A 19,762-nucleotide genomic window follows, 5' to 3' on the forward strand; every position below is an offset into this window, starting at 1 on the left:
CAACACATCCAATATCATCACACTGATTGGAGTCAAGGTTGGCTCACTCCTGACTCTAATTAGCTCTGGGAGAAGTCATTAAGCTAGGTCCTCACATACTTTTTCCTCCCTGCACTGTGAATGTTTACATGTTATGTGCAATTAAACCATGGCAACATCTAACGTTTGTGCACTATTATGTTCAGCAGACTGTGTTCTTCTATTGTTGTGACTTAGATGACATTCAGAGCATATTTTATGCCCGATTCATGCAAAACTCCACGTAATCCCAAGGGGTTCACATAATTTTTCTTGCAACTGTACATTACAATCCATATGGCCTATAGTGACTGTACAGGTTCAAGTATCCCTGCTCTTCCTCAAGCTGTAAGCAAATATTTCCCAAACACAATCGATCCTATATACTCACACAGGTGCTGTTCCTCCACGATTTCGAAATCGGCCTTGATGTGATCGGGGTGTTAGGGACCTTAGATTGAGAGTAAATTGGCCGTAGTATGTGTATGCATGAATGTAAGTTAGGGACATTAGATTGAGGGTTGGGGACTGATGTCAATGTACTATTTATATGTAAAGTGCTGCATAAATTGACAGCCTTATATAAGTACCTGAAATAAATAATAACCATACTGTACCCATTCAACATCTCATCAAAATCTTCTAAGGTCTCCATGCTGCCCCACCAGTTCGAAAAGACATCATCTGTATTCTGTGGACAGGTGTCTTTTATACACATTACAAGCTTTCGTTAGGAACACCTTCTTATATTGACAGGACTACTCTGTGTCCCACATGAACACATAGCCAGCCTGTGGGAGCCAGAATCATTGTTGGTTGGTAGGGGATCAAATACTTATTTTACTCACTGAACTGCAACTCCATTTATAACATTTGTATCAAGGCAGTTTTTTCAGGATTTTTGCTTGATTTTCTGTCTCTATCATTTAAAATACACCTATGATAAAAATTATAAACCCTTCATTTCTTTGTGAGTGGGCAAACTTACAAAATCTACAGGGGATCAAATAATTATTGTCCTCACTGTACGTATCTCCCAACTTTCTGAGATGGGAACCGGGGCAAACTGACAACTCATGGGGCCCCCGGGCAATAGGGGATCATGGAGCCCCTGTGTCCTTGCCCAAACTCAAAAAAGCCTATGAAAAAGGTACCAGGGGCATCTCATGGGGCCCCCTACTGACCCCGGGCCCTCGGGCAGTACCCGAGTTTACAAATGGTCAGTCCGCCCCTGGATGGGAATGAGGGACACCTATCAGCAAAAGTGTGTATGCATAGGACACACCTCCTTCTATGCCCTTCTTAAGGCTAGGTTTACACCTATGCAGGTTGCATTTGAGCCGTTTCTGCATTGCGTTTGACAAGTTTTTTCGTTTGATTTTCTTTTCTTGTTGCTAGGCAGATTTAAAACACGAAACACAGCAAAAACGCAGTACATGCTTTTCTTCAGCATTTCCATTGAAGTCTATAGAACCAAAAATTCAAAATAAGTCCCTGACCCTTTCCAAAAAACGCACCGGGTGAAAATGCGGAGATGTGAACCTGTCCCATAGGAAATCATGTTAAATGGACTGTACTTCATGTCTGCAAAATGTAAACCACTGCTGTAAATGCTTAGGTGCGAACCTAGGGTAAAGGAGAACTTAAGGAAAAAATATAAAAATTGATTAAACCCACAAGTGTTTTTTTTCTTTTACTACTACTATTCCTTTATAGTGGCTTTTAGAATTTACAAATGCAGCAATTTAGAAAACACACACACACACACGGCAGAAACTGTCTTTTTTTTATCAATTCTGTCCAAAAAAAAAAAAAAAATTATTCCAAATATATAAAAATCAAGTTTGGTCTGATGCTTTATACAGGAGTCTAGGGTATGATGGGAAATCGGATGACAGAAGGAGCTGGAAACCAGATTTCGGCAGACATCCAGAAAGGCAGTTTGCAGATTTATTTTACGGAAACATCTTCCCAGGAAACATTCCCTCGGCACTGTTTAGAAATGATCCATATAAAGTACACACTCAAGAGACAAGACGTGTTCTGCTTTTCACAGTTGCAAATAAAGAAAAAAAAAAAGTAATTTGAAACCAAGGGCGGACTGACAACACATGGGGCCCCCGGGCAATAGGGGTGTCCTCGTCCACACCCAAAAAAGCCTATAGAAGGGTACCAGGGGCATCTCATGGTGCCCCCTACTGACCCCGGGCCCTCGGGCAGTGCCCGAGTGTTTAAATGGTCACTCCGCCCCTGTTTGAAACACAAGTTGGTAATAAATAATCTGAGAGTACAATGTATGGGATGGCTACTGGCACCTTCATAGAGAGGAGACTCCTGGCACTCAGAAGACTTGTTGAACATGGGATGCAGTGACAGCCTAGTCCCTCTTCACTCTCATAGGCCGGAGCTTTGGAAGCATATACTCCAATAACAGGAAAGACAGCAGCATCCCTGAAAAGAGAGGATTTATACAGAAAACGGTCCAGGTTTTGGGTCAGCTTCATTTCCTATTTTAACCACTTGCCCTTCTGAGAATTTCCCCCCATTCCTGACCAGGCCATTTTTTGGGTTACGGCGCTGCGTTACTTTAACTGACAATTGCACGGTCATGCACCCAAATGAAATTTACGTCCTTTTTTTCCCCAAGAATTGAGCTTTCTTTCGGTGGTATTTGATCGCCTCTGCGTTTTTTATTTTTTGCACCATAAAAAAAAAGACCGACAATTTTGAGAAAAACAACATTTTTGACTTTTTGCTGTTAAACATGTCCAGTAAAAAAAGTTAAAAAAATCTAATTTTGTCATAAATTTAGGCCAAAATGTATTCTGCAATGTTGTTGCTAAAAAAAAAAATCCCAATACGTGTAAATTAATTGGTTTACGTAAAAGTTATATATATATAACTTGGATTTTTTTTGTTGTATTTTTTTATTTTTACTAGTTATGGCGGTGATCAGCGACTTATAGCGGGACTGTGGTGAGCATTCTGACACTGAGGTGGAACTGACTTGGTGTCACTGACATCCCCAGTGAAAACAATACAGTAATCAGTGCTAAAAAAAAAAAAAAAAAAAAAAAAAAAAAAAGCACTGACACTACTAATGGCACTGGACAGGAAGGGGTTAACATGTGGGGCGATCAAATGGTTAACTGTGTGCTGTTTTACTAAGTGCTGTGTTCATGTGCTTCACTGTAAGCACACTGCATGGCTGTGCAGAGCATAGTCATGCAAAGCAAAGCAGTGTGCACAAGCTGACAGGGAGAACTGTTTTGTTTACAAACAGTTCTCCCCGTTGGAGATGCTCAGCAATCACCGGGCGCGGGCGAGTAATTTTAAAGTAGAATTGTGCCTTTGATGCAGCTACACTTAGCCAATTTTGCCCCCCCCCCCCAGCACAAAGTACAATATGGTACACCCCTAGCTTTGCCTAATATATGGTACCCTGCCCCCAATTTCTCTGAAAATATGGCAGCCTGCCTCCAATTCCTAAAATATGGTACTCTACCCTAACTCCTCATAAAATATAGCACTCTGCCCCCTACTCCTCCAAAAATATGGTAGCCTGTCCCCAACGCCTCCTAATATATGGTACCCTGCCCCCAAATCCTCTTAAAATATGGTAGACTGCCTCCAAATTCTCCTAAAATATAGTAAATAGCCTCCAACTCCATCAATGTAGCACCCTGCCCCCAGCCCCTCTTACAATTTTGTACCCCACCCCTAGCTTCTCCTTATTATGGTACCCTGCCCCCAACTCTTCCTAAAATATGGTAGCCTGCCCCCAACTGGTCCTATAATATGGTACACTGCCCCCAACTCTTTATAAAATATGGTATCCTGACCCAACTGCTAATAAAATATGGTAGCCTACCTCCAAGTCCTAAAATGTAGCACCCACCCCCAACTCCTCCTAAAATGTTAGCACTGTGGCCCCAGCCCCTCTTTCAATAGGGTACCCCACCCCTAGCTTCTCCTTTATATGGTACCCTGTTCCCAACTCCTCCTAAAATATGGTAGCCTGCCACCAAATCCTCCTAAAATATGTCAGCCTGCCTCCAACTCCTCCTAAAATGTTGGCACCCTGCCCCCAGCCCCTCTTAGAATATGGTAACCCACCTTAGCTTCTCCTTAAAATGGTACCCTGTCCCCAACTCCTCCTAAAATATGGTCCCCTGCCCCCAACTCCTCTAAAAATAAGATATCCTGCCCCTAACTCCAAAAGATAGTACCCATTCCCTCTTATAATATGGTACCCCACCCCCAGCTTATCTTAAAATATGGTATCCCGCCCCCAGCTTATCTTAAAATATGGTATCCCGCCCCCAGCTTCCTTACAATATCATGTACTGCCTCCAAGTTCTCCTAAGATATGATAAACCCTCCCAGCTCCTCCTGAATATGGTACCCTGCCCCCAACACCTCTAAAAATATGGTAGCCTTCCTCAACTCCTAAAATATGGTAGCCTGACTTTAACTTCTCCTAAAATATGATACCCTGCCCCCAACTTCTGCTAAAATATACTAGTACCCTGTCCCCAGCCCTTCGTACAAAGTGGCCCTCACACCCAACTCCTCCTAAAATATGGTTAGGTATTGGGGGCAGGGTACCATATTGTACGAGGGACTGGAGTCAGGGTACTATATTTTTGTAGGTGATGGGGACAGGGAACAGGGTACCATGTTGTACGAGGGACTGGAGTCAGGGTACTATATTTTCGTAGGTGATGGGGACAGGGTACAGGGTACCATGTTGTACGAGGGACTAGAGTCAGGGCACTATATTTTATCTCTAGCACCTCCTACAATTCTGGACGTTCTATTCTATTGCCAGTGAAATAATACTCACCAATAAGAGGTCCAAGCCAATAGACAAGGATATACTGCAGGTAGCTGTGACCATGGCACAAGAAGACAACTGCAAAGGCCAACACAGGGTTGAAGATAGCTCCAGTCAATGGTCCACCTTAAAGGCCATAAAACATACCAGGATTTAGTACAGATTCAGAGAAAAAAACAATATTTCAATTAAAGGAAATTACCAACAATGGTGGAGAAGGATCTGGGAGTTGTTGGTAGATCACAAGCTTAATAATGGCAGCAATGCCAAGATGCTGTTTCTAAAGCGAGCAAAATCCTCTCGTGTTAAAAGAGGTATAGACTCCAGAGAGAGAGATATCATATTACCCCGGTACAAATCATTAGTAAGACCTCATCTGGAATATGCAGTTCAGTTTTGGGCACCAATTCACAAAAAGAACATTGGGGAACTGGAGAAAATACAGAGAAGGGCAACCAAACTGATAAGAGGCATGGAGGAGATCAGCTATGAGGAAAGATTAGAGGAACTGAATTTATTCTATAATGAGAAGAGGAGATTAAGGGGGGATATGATCTCCATGTATAATACATAAGGGGGGATATGATCTCCATGTATAATACATAAGGGGGATATGATCTCCATGTATAATACATAAGGGGGGATATGATCTCCATGTATAATACATAAGGGGGGGATATGATCTCCATGTATAATACATAAGGGGGATATGATCACCATGTATAATACATAAGGGGGGATATGATCTCCATGTATAATACATAAGGGGGGATATGATCTCCATGTATAATACATAAGGGGGATATGACGTCCATGTATAATACATAAGGGGGGATATGATCTCCATGTATAATACATAAGGGGGATATGATGTCCATGTATAATACATAAGGGGGGATATGATCTCCATGTATAATACATAAGGGGGGATATGATCTCCATGTATAATACATAAGGGGGGATATGATCACCATGTATAATACATAAGGGGGATATGATCTCCATGTATAATACATAAGGGGGGATATGATCTCCATGTATAATACATAAGGGGGGGATATGATCTCCATGTATAATACATAAGGGGGATATGATCTCCATGTATAATACATAAGGGGGGGATATGATCACCATGTATATTACATAAGGGGGGATATGATCTCCATGTATAATACATAAGGGGGGGATATGATCTCCATGTATAATACATAAGGGGGGATATGATCTCCATGTATAATACATAAGGGGGGATATGATCTCCATGTATAATACATAAGGGGGGATATGATCTCCATGTATAATACATAAGGGGGGGATATGATCAACATGTATAATACATAAGGGGGATATGATGTCCGTGTATAATACATAAGGGGGATATGATCTCCATGTATAATACATAAGGGGGGGATATGATCACCATGTATAATACATAAGGGGGGATATGATCTCCATGTATAATACATAAGGGGGGGATATGATCTCCATGTATAATACATAAGGGGGATATTATCTCCATGTATAATACATAAGGGGGGATATCATCTCCACGTATAATACATAAGGGGGGATATGATCTCCATGTATAATACATAAGGGGGGGATATGATCTCCATGTATAATACATAAGGGGGGATATGATCTCCATGTATAATACATAAGGGGAGATATGATCTCCATGTATAATACATAAGGGGGGATATCATCTCCACGTATAATACATAAGGAGGGATATGATCACCATGTATAATACATAAGGGGGGATATGATTTCCATGTATAATACATAAGGGGGGGATATGATCTCCATGTATAACACATAAGGGGGGATATGATCTCCATGTATAATACATAAGGGGGGATATGATCACCATGTATAATACATAAGGGGGGGATATGATCTCCATGTATAATACATAAGGGGGGATATGATCTCCATGTATAATACATAAGGGGGGATATGTTCTCCATGTATAATACATAAGGGGGGATATGATCTCCATGTATAATACATAAGGGGGGGATATGATCTCCATGTATAATACATAAGGGGGGATATGATCTCCATGTATAATACATAAGGGGGGATATGATCACCATGTATAATACATAAGGGGGGGATATGATCTCCATGTATAATACATAAGGGGGGATATGATCTCCATGTATAATACATAAGGGGGATATGATCTCCATGTATAATACATAAGGGGGGATATGATCTCCATGTATAATACATAAGGGGGATATGATCACCATGTATAAATACATAGGGGGGATATGATCTCCATGTATAAATACATAGGGGGGATATGATCTCTATGTATAATACATAAGGGGGATATGATCACCATGTATAATACATAAGGGGGGATATGATCACCATGTATAATACATAAGGGGGGGTATGATCTCCATGTATAATACATAAGGGGGGATATGATCTCCATGTATAATACATAAGGGGGGATACGATCTCCATGTATAATACATAAGGGGGGGATATAATCTCCATGTATAATACATAAGGGGGGGATATGATCTCCATGTATAAATACATCAGTGGTTCATATAGTGAACTCGGTGTAGAGTTATTCACCCTGAGGTCATCACAGAGGACAAGGGGGCACTCTTTACGTCTGGAGGAAAAGAAATGTAATCTCCAAACATGGAAAGGTTTCTTCACAGTGAGAGCTGTGAAAATGTGGAATAGACTCCCTCAAGAGTTGGTTCTGGCCAGTTCAGTGGATTGCTTTAAAAAATTCCTGGATTCTTTCTTGGATACACAGAGTATAACTGGATATAACATTTATAGGTAAAATTGATCCAGAGAATATCTGATTGCCTCTCGGGGGATCAGGAAGGAATTTTTTTCCCAGCAGGAGCAAATTGGATCATGCTTTGCTGGGTTTTTTTTATTTTGCCTTCCTCTGGATCAACTGTGGGTGTAGGATTATAACTTTTTTTTTTTTGTTTTACGGTTAAACTGGATGGACTTTTGTCTTTTTTCAGCCAGACTAACTATGTAACTCTGTATGAGAATAATGGGGATGTCGTGGTTCATTCATGTCAAATATGCAGAAATTGATATTAGAACGTCTTCAGAAAACCCTGAAGCCAGAGGATGAAAATGAAAGCTGCCCTCTTGTGACCACCTGACAGAGCAGTGATGCGGAGGCTGTCAGGAGGAACCAGAGAGTGTTAGGGAGGACTTAGGAGGTGGACACTTCCGGAGGTTTTGGTGTCTATAGATTCATCACCTGACCATTCCTCTTCAATGCAGCGCTGTTCAGTGGGATGGGTTAGGAGTATTTCATGTTTTGTACACAGGTACTTACCTACACAGGTATCACAGCTCAGAAGACAGAAAATGCAGGTCAGGTTTTTTTTTATTGCAGAAGAGACATACCACGCATAGTTACATACTTAGTCTGGCTGAAAAAAAGACCAAAGTCCATCCAGTTCAACCATTAAAAAAAAAAAAGTTGTAATTCTACACCCACAGTTGATCCAGAGGAAGGCAAATATAACCAGCAAAGCACAATCCAATTTGCTCCTGCTGGGGAAAAAAATTCCTTCTTGATCCCCCGAGAGGCAATCCCCCTTCTACAATAAGTAGCCTGCCTGCTCACATTCTTTTTATATGTTCACTTTAGTTCCATTGACCCTGTTACCAGACCATTCATTTCAACAACAATCGTCCCATCAGATTATGTGGCCTTTCACACTGATGCTGTGCAGGATTGGCAGCGAATTCTGTGCGTTTTCTGCACTACCTTAGAATCGCACTGGAAAACACACTCTATGTTAACGACACCCCAAAAAAGTTCGCAGAGCGCAGTGCGATTGGGTGAATCGGATCGCATGGGTGTTTTGATTCCAGTGGGATGTGATGTCAGCATGTCTGAATTGTCACTCAAGAGACATTCTATAGTATTCACTTTCATTTCTTTCTCAGGAGCTAATTCAAGTGTTACTAAACCCACAGCAGTAAAATCAGTCTGTAGCTGCAGTAAAGCATGCTTGTTATACTCACTGTGGAACCTAAGAGGTTAATCCTCTGCATTGTGTAAAAAAGCTGTTTAATCCTTTCTTCTCTGTTCCTCCCCTTTTTCAAGCGACCACCTTTTATCTCCAGACTGAACCATAGGCATGTACATGCTCAGTTTGGTGTCAGTATTTGATCTCCCAGGACCTCCATTCACTATATCTGGTCTCCCAGGACCCCGCATTCACTATATCTGGTCTCCCAGGATCCCGCATTAACTATATCTGGTCTCCCTGGACCCCGCATTCACTATATCTGGTCTCCCTGGACCCCGCATTCACTATACCCGATCTCCCCGGACCCCGCATTCACTATATCTGGTCTCCCAAGCCCCGCATTCACTATATCTGATCTCCCAGGACCCTGCATTCTATATATCTGGTCTCCCAGGACCCTGCATTCACTATATCTGATCTCCCCGGACCCTGCATTCACTATATCTGATCTCCCCGGACCCTGCATTCACTATATCTGGTCTCCCTGGACCCTGCATTCACTATATCTGGTCTCCCAGGACCCCGCATTCTCTATATCTGATCTCCCAGGACCCCGCATTCACTATATCTGATCTCCCAGGACCCCGCATTCACTATATCTGATCTCCCAGGACCCTGCATTCACTATATCTGATCTCCCAGGACCCCGCATTCACTATATCTGGTTTCCCCGGACCCTGCATTCACTATATCTGGTCTCCCCCCGGACCCTACATTCACTATATCTGGTTTCCCCGGACCCCGCATTCACTATATCTGGTCTCCCCCCGGACCCTACATTCACTATATCTGGTTTCCCCGGACCCCTCATTCACTATATCTGGTCTCCCAGGACCCCTCATTCACTATATCTGGTCTCCCAGGACCCCTCATTCACTATATCTGGTCTCCCACAGTACACAGAACATGGAAATGCAATTATTGTAGTAAATATAAACTGCTAAATACCTTTTCTCATCAGCAGTATATAGCAGTCTTGTGACTTCTATCAGTGTCCAGTCAAGCACGTTAAAGCTTGTAGGAGGAGTTTTAATTCTGCTCTGACTGTCTTATGAGGCTGCATGACCCCTGACCCTCTGTCTGGACAGTACTGATTGACCTTGTGCTGATCACATTAACCCTCCCCGGAAAAAAAAATGTCTAGCAATACACAACAAACTGAGCATGTGCAGAGTGACCCCTAGAGCTCTGCACTATCTGCAGATGGATTGGGGACAGTAGAAGAAAAGGAGGATCAGACAGCCTTTTTTTACACAATGCAGAGGATTAACCCCTTAGGTGACAGTGAGTATACCAAGCATGCTTTACTGCATATACAGACTGATTGTACTACACTCCCCGACCGGCTCACCCCCTCATTCTCCTCACGTATCACAAATCTACTAAGCGACATATCAGCATGGATGTCACATGACTGCCTTAAACTCAATCTTTCAAAAACTGAGCTTGTAATATTTCCTCCCCCCGATCCCCCACTCACGACTTTACCATTAAGATCAACAGCACAACCATAGGTCCTTCCCCTCATACCAGGGTGCTCGGCGTAATCCTGGACTCTGACCTCTCCTTTGGGCCCCACATCCACTCACTGGCTAAATCCTGGCACCTCAACCTGCGGAACATTTCCATAATCTGCCCCTTCCTGACCAATGACACCATAAAACAACTCATCCACGCCTTGGTTTTATTCTGCCTTGATTACTGCAACTCCCTCCTCACTGGTCTACCGTTACACAGGCTATCCCCCCTTCAGTCTGTTATGAATGGTGCTGCCAGACTCATACACCTTACCAACCGATCAGCGACTGCCGCTAGACTCATACACCTTACCGACCGATCAGTGACTTCCGCTAGACTCATACACCTTACCGACCGATCAGCGACTGCTGCTAGACTCATACACCCTACCGACCGATCAGCGACTGCTGCTAGACTCATACACCCTACCGACCGATCAGCGACTGCTGCTAGACTCATACACCTTACCAACCGATCAGTGACTGCTGCTAGACTCATACACCTTACCAACCGATCAGTGACTGCTGCTAGACTCATACACCTTTCCAACCGATCAGTGACTGCTGCTAGACTCATATACCTTACCAACCGATCAGCGACTGCTGCTAGACTCATACACCTTACCAACCGATCAGCGACTGCTGCTAGACTCATACACCTTACCAACCGATCAGCGACTGCTACTAGACTCATACACCTTACCAACTGATCAGCGACTGCTGCCCCTCTCTACCCCTCCCTGCCAATCCCTTCACTGGCTTCCAATAACCCAACGTATAAAATTCAAACTACTAACCACAGCTTACAAAGCCATCCACAACACTGCCCCTAGCTACATCGCCAACCTCATCCACAGATATCGGCCAAATCGCCCACTCTGCTCCTCCCATGATATCCTCCTCTCTAGCTCCCTCATCACCTCCTCCCATGCTCGCCTCCAGGACTTCTCCAGAGCCTCTCCCACCCTCTGGAACTCCCTACCACAGCATGTCCAGTCAGCCCCCACCCTGTCTGCCTTTAGGCGATCTTTGAAAACTCACTTCTTCAGGGAAGCCTACCCCACCTCCACCTAAGAACTGTACTTGAATCACCTACGCTAGATCATCCCACGCAGCTGTCACCTTTTGGATCACCTCCCCCTTCCTTTAGATTGTAAGCTCCAGGCCCTCCTATTCCCTCTGTACTGAAATGTATTGTAATTGTACTGTCTCCCTTATATTGTAAAGTGCTGCGCAAACTGTTGGCGCCATAAATCCTGTATAATAATAATAATAATGATACTGTTGTGGGTTTAGTAACACTTTAAGTGTTGAAAAGTGTAGATTTTCTGCCAAGTGACTGCACATGGACCCTGGACTTTGTTCCGTTGGATTGCTTTGATTGTGATTCATTAAACCACGTTTCTTGTTTCAGCTAAAAAGGGGATATAAAAGAAATCTAAAAGTGGTAAAAGCATTAACTGAGCCATAAACCGCTGCTAGAAAAAAGTAATCCTGAAACATCAGCAAATCCCAGAGCAGTACAAAGCAGAATCTTGTGTAACCTTTGTAGTCAGTTCTTCTTCTGTGCCCTCAGCTAACTTCATGCACATGACTCCACGCTGCGTCCGCGAAGAATAACCTCACATTGAGGTGATCACGATCCAACAAAACATCCTGGTTGGAAAAGGATTTGAACATGACTATTCTGCATTTAGTCCTCCTGCGGCTGTTTTTGGCTTTTTTTCTACAGCCAGTAACCCCCCAGCATGTTATCCTCTGTGTCCGTGTACACAGAGGCTTTAGGCTCCATTCACACCTACGCAGTTTGCTTTTTGTCCGTTTTGCAGTTCGTTTTGAGTTTTCCTACACACATTTTTGATGCGTTTTTACTGCATTTTGTTCAGCCCTTTTTTTTTTTTTAAAATGGAATTTTTTTTTGCTGGGCAGAATAAAAATGCAAAATGCGGCAAAAGCGCACTACCATGTATTTCATCAGATTCTCCATTGAACTCTATTGTAGCAAAAATGCTGCTTTTTGCTTTTTAAAAAAAGTCCCTGCCCCTTTACAAAAATGCAGCAGCTCAAAAAAGCATCGATGTGAACATGTTCCATAGCAAACCATGTTGGACTGTAGTGCTTTTCTGCAAAAAAAAAAAAAAAGCATCGATGTGAACATGTTCCATAGGAAACCATGTTGGACTGTAGTGCGTTTCTGCAAAAAGCACCAAAAAAAAAAAAAAAAGCATTGGTGTGAATGGAGCCTTAGGGCTCATGTACACTGCAGCTGATAAACTCACGTTGAGGAGCTGTTGAGCATTTTTTTCAGCAGCCCCTGAACTCTCCCTAATGTTTTCCTATGTGTCCATGTACACATCTTCATTTACAGGCAGTTGAGTTTACAGTCGTTTTTTTCAACGCAGAAAACTTGCGTTCAGCAGTCGATTTTATCAGTGGTTGAAATGCGGCTAACCGCGTTTATTAGCGGTCAAATTTTTTTTTTAACTCTTCCATTTCCAGATGCTGTCCAGAGCCTTTTTTCATCATAAAAAAAAGCTTGCAAAGCGTTTTCCTGGTACTCAAATGGACCCGGTACACCATACTTTGAGGTTTTGCATGAAAGAAAATATGTTAGACACTGCTGCAATAATTTCTGCACAGAAATGAGCCGGAACACATCCAAACACCACAAAAAAAACGCATTTGTAAGCGTTTGCGTTTAGAAGCGTTTTTTAACTGTTCCATGTCCAGATGCTGTCCGGAGCCTTTTTTGATCATCAGAAATGCATGCAAAGCGTTTCCCATGTATTCAAATGGACCCGGTACACCAGCGCAGTCAGTTCCAGGTTTCGCGTGAAGGATAAAATGGTAGAACGCGCCGCATTATGCTCATGATGGGATCCATAGTGAATACAACCAGAAAAGACAGGTCATCTCAACACATGCTGCTCTCTGCGCTTCTGCTCTATCTCTCTCAAAATGTCTGAAATAGTTAATCTTTTACTGTTTTTCAGTGCATTCTGGGCATTTTGTAAGGTCTTCTGAGGTTATCTTTAAAAAACGCTTCTAAACGCAAACGCGCATTTTGAAGAGGTGGGTTTTCAGGGAGCGCCTGAAGGTGAGGAGAGAAGGTGACAGTGTGATGGATTGGGGTAGTGAGTTTCAGAGGAGGGGGGAGGACCTGGAGAAGTCTTGCAATCGTGCGTGGGAGGAGGAGACCAGGGAGCAAGATAGAAGGAGGTCCTGTGAAGAGCGAAGGGTACGGGTAGGGTGGTACCTGGGAATCAGGTTGGTGAGGTAGTCAGGGGCAGTGTTGTGAATGGCTTTGTAGGTCAGAGTGAGTAGTTTGAATTTGATGCATTGGGCAATGGGGAGCCAGTGGAGGGAGAGGCAGAGGGGGGTGGCAAAGGTGGAGTGGGTGGTGAGGTGGATGAGTCTAGCCGCTGAGTTCAGGATGGTCTGAAGCGGGGAGAGCCTGCACTGGGGTAGGCCGGTGAGGAGGGAGTTGCAGTAGTCGAGGCGTGAGATAATCAGGGAGTGTACGAGTAGTTTAGTGGTGTCTGGGGTAAGGAAGGAGCGTATCTTGGCGATGTTGCGAAGGTGGAGCCTGCATGTGTTTGTAAGGGATTTGACATGAGGTTGGAAGGAAAGGTTTGAGTCCAGAATGACGCCAAGGACTTTGGCTTGCGGGGCAGGATTGATGGTGGTGTTGTTAGGAAAAGTCAACATTTGCCTATTTCTTGGAGTAACTAGTAGTAGTTAGTCACATTCAGCAAGACCAGTGATCTCCAAACTGTGGCCAGATGGGACCCTTTGCTTACTTTTATCCGGCCCTTGGGGCACTATTTCATCTGCAAATACCAACAATGGGGCATAATTCCCCCCACTGACACCAATGAAGGGGGCAGTTCCTCCCAATGACGCCAACAATGGGGTACAATTCTTCCCAATGGCACCAACAATGCAGAAAACTCTCTTAATGACACCAACAATGGGGTCCAATGACACTAAAGCTGGAGAACAATTACTTACAATGACACAATCGATGGGGTACAATTCCTCCCTTTGACACCAACTATGGGGCACAATTCCTCCCTCTGACGCCAAAGATGGAGCACAATTCCTCCCTTTGACACCAATGATGGGGCACAATTCCTCCCTCTGATGCCAAAGATGGGGCATTGCTTTTTCCCACTGACATTGAGAACTTTTTTAATCCCAGTGGCCACAGTCTGACCCTCCTAAAGTCTGCAGGACAGTAAACTGGCCCTTTGTTTAGAAAGTTTGGAGACCCCCAAGCTAGACCTAGAACTGAAGACATTGGATACTTTACATAGCTTATCTAAGCCCAGGGGCGGACTGACCATTCGAGCACTCGGGCACTGCCCGAGGGCCCAGGGTTAGTAGGGGGCCCCATGAGATGCCCCTGGTACATTTCAGAGGCTTTTTTGAGTGTGGGCAAGGACACCGGGGCCCCATGATCTCCTATTGCCCGGGGGCCCCATGACTTGTCAGTCCACCCCTGTCCAAGCCACTGCTCAAGTGCTTCAGGTCTAATTCAAGCACCACAGAATGTGTCAAGGCAGATACTGATTATCCAAGACCAGGATGGAAGGTGTGAAAGTTGTGGAACCACCGGGTTCTAGTTATATAATCCCATCCTTGGGGTCAGGAAGTCTGCATAGGTGTTAATCATTCCATTTCCCTGGTCTCCTCCTCCCACGCCCGACTGCAAGACTTCTCCAGGACTTCCCCCATCCTCTGGAACTCACTACCCCAATCCCTCAGACTGTCAAATACCCTCCTCACCTTTAGGCGCACCCTGAAAACACATCTCTTCAGGGAAGCCTACCCCACCCCCACCTAACAACCGATCTCCTCCACTCCTCCTACCACTCCATCCCCCACAGCCACTTCCTCCTGTACCACTATCTGCTCCCTCCTAGATTGTAAGCTTGAAAGAGCAGGGCCCTCCAACCCCTCATGTATTGTTTTGTTACTGCATTGTCTCATGTTCTGTCCCCCACTATATTGTACAGCGCTGAGCAAACTTTTTGGCGCTATATAAATACTGTATAATAATAATAATATAATAATTTACGTGAATGAAGGTATGAAAGATTGAAAAAATAACTAAAGGAAGGATGGTAAAACATCGCTGCCCAAAGCCCTGACCTGATCAAAGTTTCCCCCTTTCTCCACTGGCCACTGTTTTGCAGGGGACTACAGGAGGCCGATATCTGGATTTAGATAAGGTGGTTATATGCAAATATGTACTTAGTGATTTCAAATAATCCGTCACTGGGTTGCAGCTTTTTGCATGGAGTTCAGCTCAAAGTCAAAGGCAACATAGTCCACCTTTTCCAAAACTTTGCACCCACATTAACAAAATAAAAATGTGCATTTATTATTTTTTTTAATTGAAGAGTGCAGGGAATTGAAGCTGCAATCCCTGCATGGCCGGTGCAATATACAGGTTCTTGCATTGTTTACCCCCAACCCAGGTCCATAATGAGGTATGGACCTTCTATTTTGGGGCTTGAAGAATTAACATTTGACTGCAAGGGTGGTAGGATCCTGGGAAGAAGAGCACTGTATCCTGAAAGGAGGACATGCTCCCCCATACCCTGAAGCACTGGGTATTTACAAAGAGTTCTTGAGGAGTGTTAGGTTCTTTAAAAACAAATTCTAATAAATTTGAGTACAGTACTAAACAACATGTAGGAGTCTCTCATATGTTATATAACTCCCCCTCCCAGACCATTCCTTACCTGCATAGGCAATTCCAGTAATGGTCAGAGCCACCATATGAGGTTGCAGAGGGGCACTGACCCTGGGAAGGGGGTGTAGAACCAGGAAGAGGACTATAGCACAGGTCATCTCCACCAAGGCCCCAGACAGAGGAGATACTTGAAGGGGGCTCATGCAGTCCTTGCCCAACTGGTGCAGCGGTGACAGTCTCAGTGACCAGAGGTGGGGCATGAGCACCCAAGAAAGTCCAGCACCTGCAAACTGTGCCATTACCTTCAGAACAGTTTGTGACCCCTGCGCCAGACCCCGCAGCCACTGATTAAAACTGCCACAGGGATTACAGGAGGCACCTTGGAAGGTCATGCAGTGCAGCACAGTCAACAGGTAGATGAGAACTAATATCAGCCACAGTTCTAAATCTGCCTTTGTGCAGAGCAGATTCACCTCTAAGGTACAGCAGCACAGCTGAACAGTGGACACCACTTCCAAGACCAGCTCTAGCCCCAGACCTGCGGGCACATTCCTGTGGCATGCCCAGCGAAGCAACTCACATAGCAGCACTGTGCAGGCAACCAAGGCAGCAGAGCCCAGCAGGAGCTCCAGAACATCCATCTTCTGGGTGCTTGGGCACAGTCCACACTACCTCTGTTCTTCTGCTGCGTTCTGGGGCACAGTCCACACTACCTCTGTTCTTCTGCTGTGTTCTGGGGCACAGTCCACACTACCTCTGTTCTTCTGCTGTGTTCTGGGGCACAGTCCACACTACCTCAGTTCTTCTGCCCAGTTCCGGGGTACAGTCCACACTACCTCTGTTCTTCTGCCAAGTTCCGGAGTACAGTCCACACTACCTTTGTTCTTCTGCTGCGTTCTGGGGCACAGTCCACACTACCTCTGTTCTTTTGCTGGGTTCTGGGGTACAGTCCACACTACTTCCGTTCTTCTGTTGGGTTCTGGGGTACAGTCCACACTACCTCTGTTCTTCTGCCTGGTTCTGGGGTACAGTCCACACTACCTCCGTTCTTCTGCTGCGTTCTGGGGTACAGTCCACACTACCTCTGTTCTTCTGCCAAGTTTCGGGGTACAGTCCACACTACCTCTGTTCTTCTGCCGGGTTCTGGGGTACAGTCCACACTACCTCTGTTCTTCTGCTGGGTTCTGGGGTACAGTCGACACTACGTCAAACAACAAAAAAGAAAAATTCCCAGCTCACACTTGCCAGCCAGCCTGCAAACACTGAATTACCTGTCTAGCAGTATGCGTTAAAAACAGGGGTTTAGTTAGCACACATCTGCAAATACATGTGTAAGCTACAGAGCCTCGTCACAGCACCCCAGTATTCTGTAGTCCTAACTCTTCAAATTTTAAGAGCCCCCATAGTAGAGGCACATGTATTTAATGGAGATACCAAGGGCAGGTGGACTTGAGGGAGCCCACCCCTTCTTAAAGGTACAGGAGCACAATGGACACCCAGCATGTAGCACAATGACAGCCAAGGTGTCCAGTGCGCCCCCTCAACCAACAATTCAACAGATAAAAAAACGTCCACTGCCCCAGTCTATAACTGACCTTCACAGCAAGGAGCACATGGACGGGTGACGCATGTCAAACAACAAAAAAGAAATTCCCAGCTCACACTTGCCAGCCAGCCTGCAAACACTGAATTACCTGTCTATCAGTATGCGTTAAAAACACGGGTTTAGTTAGCACACATCAAAATTTGTAGAGTTAGGAACTACAGAATATTGGGATGCTGTGATGAGGCTCTGTAGCTTACGCATGTATTTGCAGATGTGTGCTAACTAAACCCCGGTTTTTATCGCATACTGCTAGACAGGTAATTCGGTTTGTTTGCAGGGTGGATGGCAAGTGTGAGCTGGGAATTTGTATTTTTTGTTGTTTGACATGTGTCGCCCGTCAATGTGTTCCCTGCTGTGAAGGCAAGTTATAGATTGGGGCAGTGGCCATTTTTTGTACAGTCCACACTACCTCCATTCCTTTCCTGGGTTCTGAGGCACAGTCCACACTACCTCCATTCTTCTGCTGAGTTCTGGGGTACAGTCCACACTATCTCTGTTCTTCTGCTGGATTCTAGGGTACAGTATACACTACCTCTGTTCTTCTGCCAAGTTCTGGGGTACGGTCCACAATAACCCTGTTCTGCAGCGTTCTGGGGTGCAGTCCACACTATCTCTGTTCTTCTGCTGGGTTCTAGGGTACAGTCCACACTACCTTTGTTCTTCTGTCAAGTTCTGGGGTACAGTCCACAATAATCCTGTTCTTATGCTGCATTCTGGGGCACAGTCCACACTACCTCTGTTCTTCTGCTGGGTTCCAGGGTACAGTCCACACTACTTCCATTCTTCTGCCGAGTTCTAGGGTAAAGTCCATACTAACCATGTTCTTCTGCCAAGTTCTGGGGTACAGGCCACACTATCTCCATTCTTCTGCTGAGTTCTGGGGCACAGTCCACACTAACCCTGGTCTTCTGCCAAGTTCTAGGGCACAGTCCACACTAACCCTGGTCTTCTGCCAAGTTCTAGGGCACAGTCCACACTATCTCCATTCTTCTACTGGGTTCTGGGGCACAGTCCACACTACCTCTGTTCTTCTGCTGGATTCTAGGGTACAGTATACACTACCTCTGTTCTTCTGCCAAGTTCTGGGGCACAGTCCACACTAACCCTGTTCTGCTGCGTTTTGCTGCACAGTCCACACTATCTCCGTTCTTCTGCCAGGTTCTGGGGTACAGTCCACACTACCTCTGTTCTTCTGCCAGCTTCTGGGGCACAGTCCACACTACCTCTATTCTGCTGCATTCTGGGGTACAGTCCACACTATCTCCATTCCTCTGTTGGGTTCTGGGTTACAGTCCACACTACTTCTGTTGGGTTCTGGGGTATAGTCCACACTATGTCAAACAACAAAAAAGGAAAATTCCCAGCTCACACTTGCCAGCCAGCCTGCAAACACCGAATTACCTGTCTAGCAGTATGCGTTAAAAACAGGGGTTTAGTTAGCACACATCTGCAAATACCTGCATAAGCTACAGAGCCTCGTCACGGCACCCCGACATTCTGTAGTCCTAACTCATCAAATTTTAAGAGCGCCCATAGTAGAGGCACATGTATTTAATAGATAGACCAAAGGCAGGTGGACTTGAGGGAGCCCACCCCTCCTTAAAGGTACAGGAGCACAATGGACACCCAGCATGTAGCACAATGGCAGCTAAGGTGTCCAGCGCACTCCCTGACCAACAATTCAACAGTACAAAAAATGGCCACTGCCCCAGTCCATAACTGGCCTTCACAGCAAGGAGCACATGGAAGAGCGACGCATGTGAAACAACAAAAGAGAAAAATTCCCAGCTCTAATTTGCCAGTCAGCCTGCAAAGAAACCGAATTACCTGTCTAGCAGTATGCATTAAAAACAGGGGTTTAGTTGGCACACATCATAATTTGAAGAGTTAGGAACTACAGAATATTGGGGTGCCACGACGAGCCTCTGTAGCTTACGCATGTATTTGCAGATATGTGCCAACTAAACCCCGGTTTTTAACGCATACTGCTGGACAGGTAATTCAGTTTGTTTGAAGGCTGGCTGGCAAATTAGAGCTGGG

General features: G+C 44.8%; 1 protein-coding gene across 4 annotated transcripts in view; it reads right to left on the reverse strand.

The window, feature by feature from the left end:
• The window catches only part of LOC149456779 (aquaporin-11-like), an 89,306-nt gene extending 72,352 nt beyond the window's left edge, over window positions 1-16,954 (reverse strand). Inside the window, exons 1-4 of one of the 4 annotated variants that reach the window (XR_016313802.1) lie at window positions 16,166-16,945; window positions 4,865-4,981; window positions 2,334-2,469; window positions 1,784-2,010 (exon numbers count right to left, since the gene is read on the reverse strand). Coding sequence is in view for 2 of the 4 variants with exons in the window: in XM_089684509.1 (XP_089540635.1) it covers window positions 2,396-2,469; window positions 4,865-4,981; window positions 16,166-16,757 (783 nt within the window). In the remaining 2 variants the exon portion in view is untranslated. Of the gene's footprint in view, window positions 1-1,783; window positions 2,470-4,864; window positions 4,982-16,165 lie in introns of those variants that run through there. The other 3 variants (XR_016313803.1, XM_089684509.1, XM_089684510.1) reach the window with 3 other exon arrangements.
• Window positions 16,955-19,762: the final 2,808 nt, after the last annotated feature.

The sequence above is a fragment of the Staurois parvus genome, unplaced genomic scaffold (assembly GCF_062004578.1).
Source record: "Staurois parvus isolate SC_StPar_1 unplaced genomic scaffold, SC_StPar_1.0 ptg000348l, whole genome shotgun sequence".
Taxonomy (NCBI): domain Eukaryota; kingdom Metazoa; phylum Chordata; class Amphibia; order Anura; family Ranidae; genus Staurois; species Staurois parvus.